The sequence below is a fragment of the Macrobrachium rosenbergii genome, chromosome 26, assembly GCF_040412425.1.
Source record: "Macrobrachium rosenbergii isolate ZJJX-2024 chromosome 26, ASM4041242v1, whole genome shotgun sequence".
Taxonomy (NCBI): domain Eukaryota; kingdom Metazoa; phylum Arthropoda; class Malacostraca; order Decapoda; family Palaemonidae; genus Macrobrachium; species Macrobrachium rosenbergii.
Window position 1 is genome coordinate 28,559,360 of NC_089766.1, and position 15,000 is coordinate 28,574,359.

A 15,000-nucleotide genomic window follows, 5' to 3' on the forward strand; every position below is an offset into this window, starting at 1 on the left:
TCCTGCCTTCGATTTTACTGGGCAGAGATAAATAACAACGGTTCCCCTGCCATTCCTGGATGTGATGGTAACAGCTGCTCAAGACGAATTTTAGGACGACCGTCTACACAAAGGAAACTAATACGGGAATGTGTCTCAATGCAAATAGTGAAGCTCCAGCAAAATACATGAAAAGTGTAATTAATGCTTATATCCATAGAGCATTTACTCATTGTAGTTCGTGGACTTCATTACACACCGAACTGGAAAGATGCGCTCAGGTTCTTGTAAACAACGGTACTCAAATAACGATATCCAAGAAGTCATCAGGAAGAAAATGGATAGTTTTTTGCATCCGAAGGAAAAAGGAGAAAGAGAAACGTTCTTAAATTATATTACAGGAATTATATGAGCACTGCTTACAAGACCGACGAGAAAATACTTCGAGAAATTGTAGGACGAGGAGTAATACCGATAGAGGAAAATACTAAAATTGACCTGCAGATATACTATAAGAACTTTAGAACTGCCAACCTGATCATAAAGAATAACTCCTGGAACAAGAAGCGCTCTCTTGATAAGTGTAACGTAGTATACAAGTATACATGTCAAATCGCGAACTGCAAGTCGCGAAATATTTTTATATTGGAAATACTACAACTTCACTATCAAGAAGACTTACTATGCATTTGCAAAATGGTAGTATTAAAATCACACGAGAGACACACACGATGCGGGTCTAACTAGGAAAATGCTCGAAGCCAACACTGAAATTATTGACAGCGTTGCTGATGCTAAAAGGCTAAAAATACCTTGAGGCAATATACATAAATATTCATAAGCCTCCTAAACGTGCAAGGAATCAACGCACAATTCTACCTTCCGATCGTGAAAGGAGAAGAAATGCAGCAGACTAAGATGTGTCGTCAATGTTGGACCTATAAAATATTTTAGTTAACTTTATATTTGTCATGTTTTATCTTGTTCTATCCTGATATTGATAACTTTGTATTTACATTTTACTTATACTTTTACGTGTGTAATTACTATATTAATTTTACATATACAGTTTGAATGTCTCTTTGACGATTCTTTGTTGACCGTCTATTTTCAGCTATTTATTTTTCGTCTGGTTGTTTCTAAGTATGTAAATACCTAAATAGCAATACTTGGTAATTGTCAACAGGCCAGTTGTAAACAAGTTTAGTAACAAACCTATATGTTTTAACTGTTAATTTCAAAACGCTAACTGCGGAATATTGGATTTTAACCATCGAATAGTTATATTTTTGACAAGTGTTCCCTTGAAAGAATGTTATATATATGTGTGAATTTCCTTGTAAACACTCATTTGTAGCAGAAGATGTCTCTAGAAGAGACGAAAACGTCCTAACCAATAAAACGTCCATCAAAATGAACTTTGGTGCTTTAAAATCAGTTGCCTGAAGAACAGAGGAAGATAATAAGGAAAATCGAGAACATTAGTAAGAAACTAATAAACTGCAACTTCGCTGTCATATTTAACGTCATTTATATATATATATATATATATATATATATATATATATATATATATATATATATATATATATATATATATATATATATATAGTCAAGCAAACCTCAAACAGTCGAACAATAGATTACAAAGAATATTCAGTTTTACACAACAGCTAACAAGATTAAATGGATAAACTAGCATTTTAATTCACATTAACTTCATTATATTTGAGATAGTTCTTCGGGTGAAGGCCAGCTGTCTAGGATTATTTCAGGTACTGATAAAACGAGGAGAGGAAAAGGTCATTAACAAGGATTACTGACATATTCTAGTTTATCGTTTAGAGCTTCAAAAATCTAGCGCAGAATGGGTATTACATATTTTTCCTTTGTTTTCTGTATTAATGCAGATTACAAGAGATTTTTGGAAATAATACTTTATATATTTTACGTATGATAATACTATAAGGCTAATGAAGCTAATATGTATTTTCACTTTGAATTTTCGCCCGGCAATAAAGCTGCATTTTTCTCTATCCTGTTTTAACATTACATCAGAGGACTTTCATTGCTCAATCTGTGGATGGCATGAAATTACAAAAGATATTACGACAGGGCATGTAAAAGTCATAAGTAATGACTGCCTGTTAGTTTTATCCACTAATTAAAATTTCCGAACATCATGCTTAATGAGCTCATTACCTTACCCTGCTTTTTGTTATGGTTAACAAGTAAATTTGCAGTATAGGCTAATATATATATATATATATATATATATATATATATATATATATATATATATATATATATTATATATATATATATATATATATATATATATATATATATATATATATATATATATATATATATATATATATATATATATATATATATAAATCACAGTAGATGCACGTGACTTCAGTGTATAAGCGAATTTTACAGGAAAAAGACAGGCTGATTCAGTACCAAGCGCTTTCATTTTACTGACGCATCGTCGGGGCACAATGAGACAAAAAATATAAAGAAGGTTACAGTAAACAAAAAGAACAAGAATACCAGGTCAACTGTCAAGGGTAATAAACAGAAAGTTAATCCAGGATAATCCGAGTTTGATTGAGCTGTCACAAACTGAACCCTAAGACCAAAAAAAAATGACATACTCAAGTTTAGGCTTGCAAAATCCAAAAACATGTATAACCTTGAATACCAGATGGTTAATTGCCAGGGTTAAAAAAGAAAACGTTAATCCATACCAGGATCAAAGAGGTCACAAACTAATCCGAATATATACTTAACCATAATGAAAACGGAATCTTACCCATTCAAATCGCAGTAACATGTATAAAAATTAATATTAATTTTGCTTATGTTTATCAACAACTTTTTGAATTATTAAAGCATCAAATTTAAATAAACCAAGACTTAAATTTAAAACACTTTCATTATTTGACTTAATAAAACAAGATTCGATGATATTCCTTTTAACTGTGTCATTGCACGGGACTAAAGATCTTGCTTTACTCCAGTTAATAGGATGATCTAAATCTCTCATATGTACCCTAATAAAGCATTCGATATTGGGCCAGTTCTCACAGAATATTGGTGTTGTTTGATTCGTTATGAAAGTGGTTTTCCAGTTTGCCCATAATATATTTCATCACATTTTTTGCAAGGAATTTCATAGATGCAGCTAGAAACATCTTTAGGAAAATTTTTTATCACTAAACTCTTAACAATAAAATTACTGAAAACAACATTTATGTTGAAAAAGCTTTAAAATTCTAGAATTTGTTAAAACCTTTCATCATACTGTAATCTGAGAATATTATGTTTGCAAGACAAGTTTGTTATTAGTTAAATAAAATGTTTTCCTGGCTCTTTTCCATGCCACATCTACAAAGGTCCTTGGGTATTTAAGTTTCAAAGCAATATCATAAATAGTTTTGATCTCAGCATCAATGAACTGTGGGCTACAAACACATGTAAAGCCAAACAGAACATTCCAGAAAAAAAAACTGAGAATTTAACATTCTGATGGTGATTGGAATAATAATGAACAAAAGAGGCAATGTTAGTTGATTTTCGAAAGACTGAAAAGGTGAAATTTCTATCATCTCTATGGACAGTTACATCAAGAAAATTCAAATTCAAATTTCTTTCCTCCCTCTATAGTAAATTTTATAGAAGGGAATAAATTATTTAGCTGAACAAGAAATTCCTGGAGATTTTCTTGAACTGGGCAGATACAAAAAATCTCCAAGAATTTCTCGTTCAGCTAAATAATTTAGTCCCTTCTATAAAATTTACCGTAGAGGAAGAAAGAAATTTGAATTTGAATTTTCTTGATGTAACTGTCCATAGAGATGATAGAAATTTCACCTTTTCAGTCTTTCGAAAATCAACTAACATTGCTTCTTTTGTTCTTTATTATTCCAATCACCATCAGAATGTTAAAGTCTCTGTTTTTTCTGAATGTTCTTAAGGGGCTTTACGTGTTTGTAGCCCGCAGTTCATTGATGCTGAGATCAAAACTATTTATGATATTGCTTGAAACTCAAAGACCTTTGTAGATGTAGCATGGAAAAGAGCCAGGAAAACATTTTATTTAACTAATAACAAACTTGAATTCAGCAAGCATAATATTCTCAAATTACAGTATGATGAAAGGTTTTTACAAATTCCTAAAATGTTAAAGCTTTCCAACATAAATGTTGTTTTCAGTAATTTTAATGTTAAGAGTTTAGTGATAAAAAATTCTCCTAAAGATGTTTCTAGCAGCATCTACGAAATTCCTTGCAAGTGCAAACTGGAAAACCACTTTCACAACGAATCAAACAACACCTATATTCTGTGAGAACTGGCCAAATATCGAACGCATTATTCGTACATATGAGAGATTTAGATCATCCTATTAACTGGAGAAAAGCAAGACCTTTAGTCCCGTGCAATGACACAGTTGAAAGGGATATCATCGAATCTTGTTTTATTAAGTCAAATAATGAAAGTGTTCTAAATTTAAGTGTTGGTTTATTTAAACTTGATGCTTTAATAATTAAAAAAATTGTTGATTAACATAAGCAAAATTAATATTAATTTTTATACATGTTACTGCAGTTTGAATGGGTAAGATTCCGTTTTCCTTATTGTTAAGTATATACTTGGATTAGTTTGTGACCGCGTGATCCCGGATTTGCCGTGGATTAACGTTTTCTTTTTAACCCCTGGCAATTAATCATCTGGTATTCAAGGTTATACATGTTTTTGGATTGTGTAAGCCTAAACTTGAGTATGTCATTTTGTTTGGTCGTAGGTTCAGTTTGTGACAGCTCGATCCCGGATTATCCTGGATTAACTTTCTGTTTATTACCCTTTGACAATTGACCGTCTGGTATTCTTGTTCTTTTTGTTTACTTTTGTAACCAAATCTTTATATTTGTATCTCATTCGTGCCCCGACGATGCGTCAATAAACGTGAAAGCGCTTGGTACTGAACTTCTGCTTGTCTTTTTGTGGGATTCGCTTATATATATATATATATATATATATATATATATATATATATATATATATATATATATATATATATATATATATATATATAGAGAGAGAGAGAGAGAGAGAGAGAGAGAGAGAGAGAGAGAGAGAGAGAGAGAGAGAGAGAGAGAGAGAGAGAGAGATTAACATTATACATAAGTTTCCATCGGAAATTCTGTTATGTTTTCTTCGTTGATTGGTGGAGGACGACGCCAGAAAAAGTCTTGCGTATTATCAATGTTTGCGTCATACCTTCTTGCAGTAAAACGGGACTTTGTAAGAAGAAACATAAGAGCGAATACTATGGTTATTGATCTCGTGTTACCAATTTTAGTTTTTTGTAAAAGAAAACTATTGAGATGGATATTTGTCTGCCGGTCCGCACTTTTCTGTCCTACCTCATAATCTTAAAAACTACCAAGGCTAGAGGGCTGCAAATTGGATTATTGATCATCCACCCACCAATCATCAAATATACCATATTGCTGAACTCTAACCTTAGTAGTTTTTAATTTATTTAAGGTTACTGTTATCTATGATCTGGCGTCTGGCACCGCTATAGGTGCCAACAACACAGGCCACCACCGGGCTGTAGCTGAGAGTTTCATGGGCCGTGGCTGAGAGTTTCATGCTATATTATTCGCTGTACAGAAAACTCGATTGCTCCGAAGAAACTTCGGCGCATTCTTACTTATTTATGTATAGAGTTCTATAAACATTAACACAGGTCACCTCTGGATGACATTTTATAAATGTTACTATAATCTTGGAAAATGATAACATTCTTCTCTGCATTTCTTTGTAATATTGAATTCCTTCTTCATTTCTTTATAAAAAAAATTCTTATCAGAAATGCTACTTAGTCCTGAAGCTGATACTAGAAATAAGTTACATGATGCCAGTCTGTTTAGTAATGATGCCATTAGTTACAGGGAAAAACATATTACTGATATTTTATTTATTAATGTATATCGGCTGAGTTAGTTAGTACTTCCTTCATTCATAAACGCAACTGAGTATCTAAATAGCACACTCTTCATAATGGACTCGATGTATTTCAGGAATAAATACAATGAGGCTTTTCACTTTAAAATTACCTTTTAAATTTCTGCTTCAATCCAACTAACGTTCGAGTTTAAATATCAAAAAATAAACAAGAGATAATGAAGTTTAGGAAAAAAGAATTATATCCATAATATTGGCTCGATAAAACTACAGAGAAAGGTCCCGTAATCATGAAAACTATTTCTTTGGAAAGAAAATATTCCAGATGAATTTACTAGAATGCATTCATTCCATTGTTTCCATCAAAATTTTCTCTTTTCCTCCATTTCCACACACAGACACACACACACACACACACACACACACACACACACACACACACACACACACACACATATATATATATATATATATATATATATATATATATATATATATATATATATATATATATATATATATATATATATATATATATATATATATATGTATATATATATATATATATATATATATATATATATATATTTATATATATGTATATATATATATATATATATATATATATATATATATATATATATATATATATATATATATATATATATATATATATACATATACATATATATATATATATATATATATATATATATATATATATATATATATATATAAATATATATATATATATATATATATATATATATATATATATATATATATATATATATATATATATATATATATATATCACACGTTAATGCGTCATAAATGAATCACGTACAAAAGTGATAATAATCATATATATATATATATATATATATATATATATATATATATATATATATATATATATATATATATATATATATATATATATATATATATATATATATATATATATATATATATATATATATATATATATATATATATATATATATATATACATATATATATATATACATATATATATATATATTGTATGTGCTAGTATGTATTTGTGTATATGTATATATCGTAGGGTGGTATTCTATTATGATGTTTCATGAATGATCATGTCCTCCTGTGTTGTAACCATGGTTTTACCATGTGAGGCTTCCAGCTGGTACATAGTTTAGTAGACACTTTCTGTAGAGGTTCTCACTTCTCCAGTAATAAGTTTATATTATCATAGACGCATTCATTCCGTGATACGTTCTAGTATCTCAATTATTACAGTGTTTAGACCTCATGAGCTCATTCGTATAACTAAACATAATGGCGAGATTTTCTGTGCCGCAGATTACCATGGACGTGAAAATATGATGACACTGATTTCACACATTAAGAAATTCATCAATAGAAATTTGTACTATTTGCTGAGATTCACTTAAATTGAACAATATGACATCTGATGGAGTGACAGGAGATGACGTAAATATATATATATATATATATATATATATATATATATATATATATATATATATATATATATATATATATATATATACATATATATGTGTGTGTGTGTGTGTGTGTGTGTGTGTGTGTGTGAATGTTTCCAATCATTATCTTGTTAGTACGTTGAAGCTAAAGTTAAAATAGAGGTAATGATTTAAGTCAGAATGAGGACAAGTGAATTTGCAAATAAAGTTAAAAATGACAATGAAGAAACTATGAAAAATGGAACAGAATACAGTTCAATTATGTGGAGGAAAGTGTGTATGGAGAAGCAATTAAACTAATGAATGGTGCATAATGAAGTAAGAGGTAAAGTGGAGGAGAGGAGTAGATTGCCTGAAGTGAATCACTCAGCCTCGTGTGTAAATAATTCCTCCTCCATAAAGGTAGTAACACTGTAAACAGAAGAGGAGAGTAACGATCATATTCACTCTCTTACTATTGAAACTAAAGTGAATTTCTGTTAGTGAAGACATGAAATTATGTATGAGAAGTTGCCGTAACCGGTCGCGAACCTTAATCTGATTATGATAAACAGAGCGGGTTAATCTTCGAGATGAAAAGATACAACGAAGCATCTCATGTTTCGCCAGAATGTGAGTCTTCCTCTTAATGAATCCTGTGAAGAGATTCGGGGCTGCAGTGTATTTTCTCTTCCACATTCCCTCTCAGGTTCCAGTAAGCAATTCCTTTGTCATCAGAGAATTGGAAAACAAAATGCAATTTCTATATATATATATATATATATATATATATATATATATATATATATATATATATATATATATATATATATATATATATATATATATATATATATATATATATATATATGGGCTGCAATTACTCTTTCACTTTCGACATCCACACACCTATTGGATTCGCTTATCATTATAGGCCTGAAATCCAGATGGGAAAAAAATAAGAAGCATTTTCCTCCCGTGGCAGGAATCGATCCCTCACACGAAAGTAAGAGTGAGTCTGCAGTTAGTCCACCCAGGCACTTTTCATAACCCAGAACTCCATACTTTATTTTTCGTATGATTTCTTTCAATGATATTACACAGTTATGGAGCTTCAGAACAAGCCCTGCGATTTAATGATTGTAACCTAGACTAGAACAGCTCGTAACCTATTGATTTGTTTTCTTTGTCTCACAGAAGAAAGGAAGACTAGAGTTCCTTTTCGCGCAGAGAAAGAAAACCTCTGCTATTTAAAAATGTAATATTTTTGACAGACATTAGAGATTAGCTGTGTCATATCACTCATAAAAAAACAATGAAAACATAAAAAATGGAAAATTAATCATATAATCAATAATTTATTAAACATCTTGATTAAAAAAATGCAATATCTCTAATATTTTCCAGTCAGGAAACCCAGAGCCTGGTGGACGTTCGTCCCCTACATTTATGCAAATCTCCACGAAACCTCCCCAGCGAAATGATCCCTCAGGATAACACTTCCTGGTTATTTACGGATGTAACAGCAACATACAACGAGACAATCTAAGCCTCTAATGTTACGAATATATTTGTTTCCTTAATGCAGTTTCTGTTTTTATCTCTAGAAATGGATTTCGAGTGTTGTCAAACTATCTTAAATAATGCACTTTTTCTTCTTCGTAACTCTGCGGACGTACACTTCATTAACTCTCTTTATTAATTCCGTGTTTATTAAAATATATGCACATTTTCGAATGTGGCTATATATATATATATATATATATATATATATATATATATATATATATATATATATATATATATATATATATATATATATATATATATATATATATATATATATATAATATATATGAATATATAGAAGATTTGAAAAGAGGAAGTACATCTCAGGTGGTCCATAAAATACATTTATTGCGATGTTTCAAAACAAAGGTTTGATTTTCAAGCTGTAAAGGCAAAAATCAATAAAATCAACATTAAAAGCGCTAAAATACAAATACAAGACATAATACATTATGTATAACAAAATTAATAGCAATATATATATATATATATATATATATATATATATATATATATATATATATATATATATATATATATATATATATATATATATATATATATATATATATATATATATATATATATATATATATATATATATATATATATATATATATATATATATATATATATATATATATATATATATATATATATATATATATATATATATATATATATATATATATATATATATATATATATATATATATATATATATATATATATATATATATATATATATATATATATATATATATATATATATATATATATATATATATATATATATATATATATATATATATATATATATATATATATATATATATATATATATATATATATATGTATATGTATATGTATATATATATATATATATATATATATATATATATATATATATATATATATATATATATATATATATATATATATATATATATATATATATATATATATATATATATATATATATATATATATATATATATATATATATATATATATATATAGTGATGATCACTAAAACCAGCCATCATGACGTGCATGGTCTTGATTCACCAATGTGCAAGTCAGGTTCAAGTGTTCACCAAAGAAAAATTATATAAATAGTTCTATTTATTTTTGCAATGAAAAAACCTGAAGGAAAATTAAAAGCAAAAAACATTCCCTTAACAATTCCTTACAATGATACTGAGCTCATACATTACATATACACAGTGAGCATAAACTAAACCAATTAGCTTATTGACAGGCTATTCTATGATAGTCTGTTACCATTGTGCAAGTAAGTGGTAATGATTGTATTATGCTACATAAAAGTTCTTACTACGTAAAACAATAAGTTTTCTAAACCAGAAGAGCTCCCACTTATGAGTATGGCCCCACATGATGAGGAAGCATTTTTTCTAAGGCTAAGACAAAAAGTTTCTTGATTTTGTGGACTGTTAAGAATTAAACAACAGAATCTATTCCACTTAACATAGTGGGCTGATCAGTAAAGGGCTAGACCAGGGGTTCCCAAACTGGGGGTCATGGAGGGTCTAACAACTGTATGCACTACGTTCAGCTTGCTGGAACGGGTTTAAACTTTTCAGTCAGTCTCAGAGCTGGCTCGAGTGCATGCGCAGACCAGTAGTGCATCGTAGGTACCACGGCTGCCAGATTTATCATAATTATGCCAAGTTATTTGTTTTATTTTTTTATCTGTTTGGTATAAGAAATTTCGACTAATATGACAAACCGTATCTATCATAATTTTGGCATATTTCACTATTATCTTATGTACCTATATTTCTTATGTATAGTTTTTAATACCGACTCAAAAATGGAATCAAGTTGGATAGTAAAATGTTGAAATGCACAGTGTTTGTGTTAAGACATGGTAACGTACGTGATGGCATCACGTCATATTTAATGTACGGGTTTAGTTCGTGTCTGTTTTCACCACCTGGGTCCCGCAGATTTGCGGAACTCTACCCGCCACGGCGCCACCTCATCAATCCTTCTCTTGAAGTTAGCCACACCACACGCAGTACTGTGATACTCAAACATTGTGAGTTTTTTTTTTTCTCTCTCTCCTACACTCTATATAAAAGATAACTAATGAATACGAGGGTGGGGGCTGTGTAAGGTACATGGCATGCATGTATTTTTAACTATGGTATGCGCTGTTTTACACCATTTTTTTTACCCATCCCATATATATAACACCACTTTTGAGTTAATGTAAGTGGTCTTAACACTGTGCATGATTATTCTGAGATACGGTTATGTATGTCAGTATGATTCTGACTGGAGAATTATCAATGAAAAAAATGTACACACATACAATTACTGTGGTCAGAGTCACTTATCCACCAAATTAATTTATCCCTATAAATTGACTTCATATTTTAGGTAAGGAATTTGTATTACACAGAAGTTGTTCTTCCAATTATATTTTGGAATTTTGTTAGTTGTTATGTTTGTGTTTTGTCGTAAGATTCTTTCCGTTCCTAATGCTTGATAACTTTCTTTGCAGATGTCAAAGAAGCTCACATACAACAAGAGTTTTCTCAACTTCGGCTTCTCATTTATAGTGAACAATGGCATGCAGATGCCACAGTGCGTCATCTGCAAGAAGACACTTGCTAATGAGAGCATGAAGCCCTTCAAGCTGAACGAACACCTCACCAATGTTCATCCGGAACTGGCTAACAAGGATTTGGCATACTTCAAAATCAAGGACCACCAGCTCAAATGGTCGAGATTGGATCATGGAACAGGAGTTCTCTTTCAACCTAGCAGCATCTTCAAGGCACCGTACAGGATCTCCCTTCTTATTGCAAAGCAGAAGATGCCACACACAATTGGAGAGAAGCTTGTTAAACCTTGCATGGTAGAGGCTGCTCGTCTTTTCCTTGATCAGAACTGTGACAACAAGCTTAATCAGATAAGTCTTTCAGACAACACAGTTAAGCAGCGCATCGATGACATGTTGCAGGACATCAAATCTCAGGTGATAGAGAAAATCAAACTCTCTCCCTTCTTCGCCATCCAACTTGATGAGACCACAGATGTTGCACATCTTCCTCAGCTTTTGGTTTATGCTCGGTTCATCTCCGAAAACCAGGTGGAGGAGGAGTTCTTCTTCTGCAGCCCACTGATAACAACAACAAATGCTGAAGATATCATGAACATAGTGTCCAACTTCTTTGAAGAGGAAAAACTCTTGTGGGCAAAATTGGTTGGTGTCTGTATGTATGGAGCTCCCAGCATGCTCAGCTCCAAGTCAGGATTTATGACTCTGGTCAAAACAAAGAACCCAGACATCATTATAACACACTGCCTGATCCACCGTGAGGCTCTTGCTTCCAAGACGCTTCCTGCTTCTTTCAAAGATACCTTGAAAATAGTGATCCGCATCGTCAATCATATCAAAGGAGGGGCACTCAACACCAGGCTGTTTTGTAGGTTTTGCCAAAACATGGATTCTGCTCACCAAAACCTCCTCTTCTGCACATCTGTTTGTTGGTTGTCAAAAGGTAATGTTCTCGCTCGTGTATTTGAACTCTTTGATGAATTGCAGATATTTCTGGCAGGCCAAGGGAAGAAAACGGAGCAGTTGTTAAATGACATTCAGGGTCCATTTAAATGTAGTCTTGCCCACTTGGCAGATGTTTTTGAAGCTTTGAATGGACTCAACCAGCAACTACAGGGCCCAGACACCACCATCATGATGCATACAGATGCCATCAAGGCTTTCCTCGACAAGTTAGCTCTCTGGAAGAGGAAAGTTGAAAGGGGGAATGTAGCTTCCTTTCAGTGTATGAACGAGGTCATCAGAGAAAAACGACTTGTTGAGGAGCTACAACAAGAGATCAAGGAACACTTGATAATCCTCCAAGAAGAGTTCGAACGTTATTTTCATGAAACTGATAGAAATGAAAATGTACAGCTGACACTTGCCCTCAATCCTTTCTGATGCACTGTGGATGATCTTCCTGATGACTTACAAGAGTACTTCTTGGAGCTCATCAACAACACTGCAGCAAAAGAGGAGTTCCAGGAACAGCAACAGTTCAACAGCTCTAACTGCTGTGTCAAGATGTTCTCCGCTTTCCCCAAGACCAGCAAATTTGCCCTGAAAGTACTCATTCCCTTCTCATCCACTTACCTCTGTGAAAGTGGTTTCTTGACTCTCCTGGTGATCAAATCGAAGGCTAGAAACAGGTTGAATGCTGAAGCAGACATGTGATGTGCCTTGAGCCATACAGACCTTCGTATTGATTTGCTTGTAGCAAAAAAGCAGGTACATTCTTCACATTAAAATGCTAATAAATCAGTCATTGTTAATAAACATTGATAAAGATCAATGGAGATTTTATTTTTCTCTCGGCTGTTATTAATATTTAAAATTTTAAAATATATCTGTGCCATTTAAAATTAGTACGATTTTAGAAGGCTTATAAATGTGGGCGTCATGACAGGTTTGGTACTGCTGTAAGGGGTCACATACTGAAAAAGCTTGGGAGACACTGGGCTAGACCATCGAATTTGCAAACTCACTCCAATAGGAAGATTGCAAATAATCTAATGATATCATATATACATTGACTTTTTCACAAACAAGAGTAAAGGCATGGCATACATACATACATACACACACACACACACACACACACACACACACACACACACACACACACACACACACACACACACACACACATATATATATATATATATATATATATATATATATATATATATATATATATATATATATATATATATATATATATATATATATATATATATATATACACACACAATATATATATATATATATATATATATATATATATATATATATATATATATATATATATATATATATATATATATATATATATATATATAGAATATAGCTATATCATATATATATATATATATATATATATATATATATATAAATATATATATATATATATATATATATATATATATATTTATATATTATTATATATATTATATATATATATATATATATTTTGACATGAACGACTATCTATATTTATATTATATATATATATCATCTGTATAGGATGTATATCTATTTATATAGAATATATATCAATGGTTATATATGCAGTCTACTTCACTTTTACCAGACTATGGCAGAATAACTGCCCACTATTCTTCAGAATTTGTCCGTTTTTTGCATATGCTGTTTACAAAGCATATCCAAAAAGCTGCTTAGGTGTTGTTCATTATGCTGCTAAGCATATATATATATATATATTTGTATATATATTATTTATTTATATATATATTTGGTGTATATATATATATATATATGTATATATATATATATATTATTATATATATTACTATCTCATATATATATATATATTATATATATATATATGTATATATATATATATCATATATATATATATATATATATATATATATATATTCAGATATATTGTCTATGTATTATTTATTTTATATATATGCTTTGGTGTTGTCATCATTATGCTATATATATGTTATTCTTCAGATATTTGTCTGCGCTTATTTATTTATATAGCTGCTTATATATGTTGTCATCATTATGCTATATATATATGTTATTCTTCAGAATTTGTCTATATATATATTTATTTTATATGCTTTGGTATATATATATATTATGCTGCTAATATGTTATTCTTCAGAATTTGTCTGTATATATTTATTTTATAAATATATATAAATCATCATACATATGCTATAGGTGGATTAGTTTCTTATTTTGTTGGAACAATGTTATCACGATTTTTCGTTGTTTCTCCTGCATCTAGTGTTTTTCGTCGCGGTGGCAAGTTGACGTCTGTCACAGTGTGTCTGACAGCTTAGTCAGGTTTTGGGTAGCAGTCAGAGAGGTTCTGTCAACACACAGCCAAGAAAGCAGCAACAGCGTGTTTGAATTGGGCAATAGAACAGCTGGTCACTTTGATGGGCG

The 15,000-nt window shown here is 30.5% G+C and overlaps 1 protein-coding gene across 1 annotated transcript in view; it reads left to right on the top strand.

The window, feature by feature from the left end:
- Nucleotides 1-13,248, top strand: part of LOC136852785 (protein FAM200C-like) — a 47,702-nt gene extending 34,454 nt beyond the window's left edge. Inside the window, exons 2-3 of the mRNA XM_067127684.1 lie at nt 11,533-12,910; nt 13,010-13,248. Coding sequence (XP_066983785.1) covers nt 11,533-12,910; nt 13,010-13,248 — 1,617 coding nt within the window. The remainder of the gene's footprint in view (nt 1-11,532; nt 12,911-13,009) is intronic.
- Nucleotides 13,249-15,000: the final 1,752 nt, after the last annotated feature.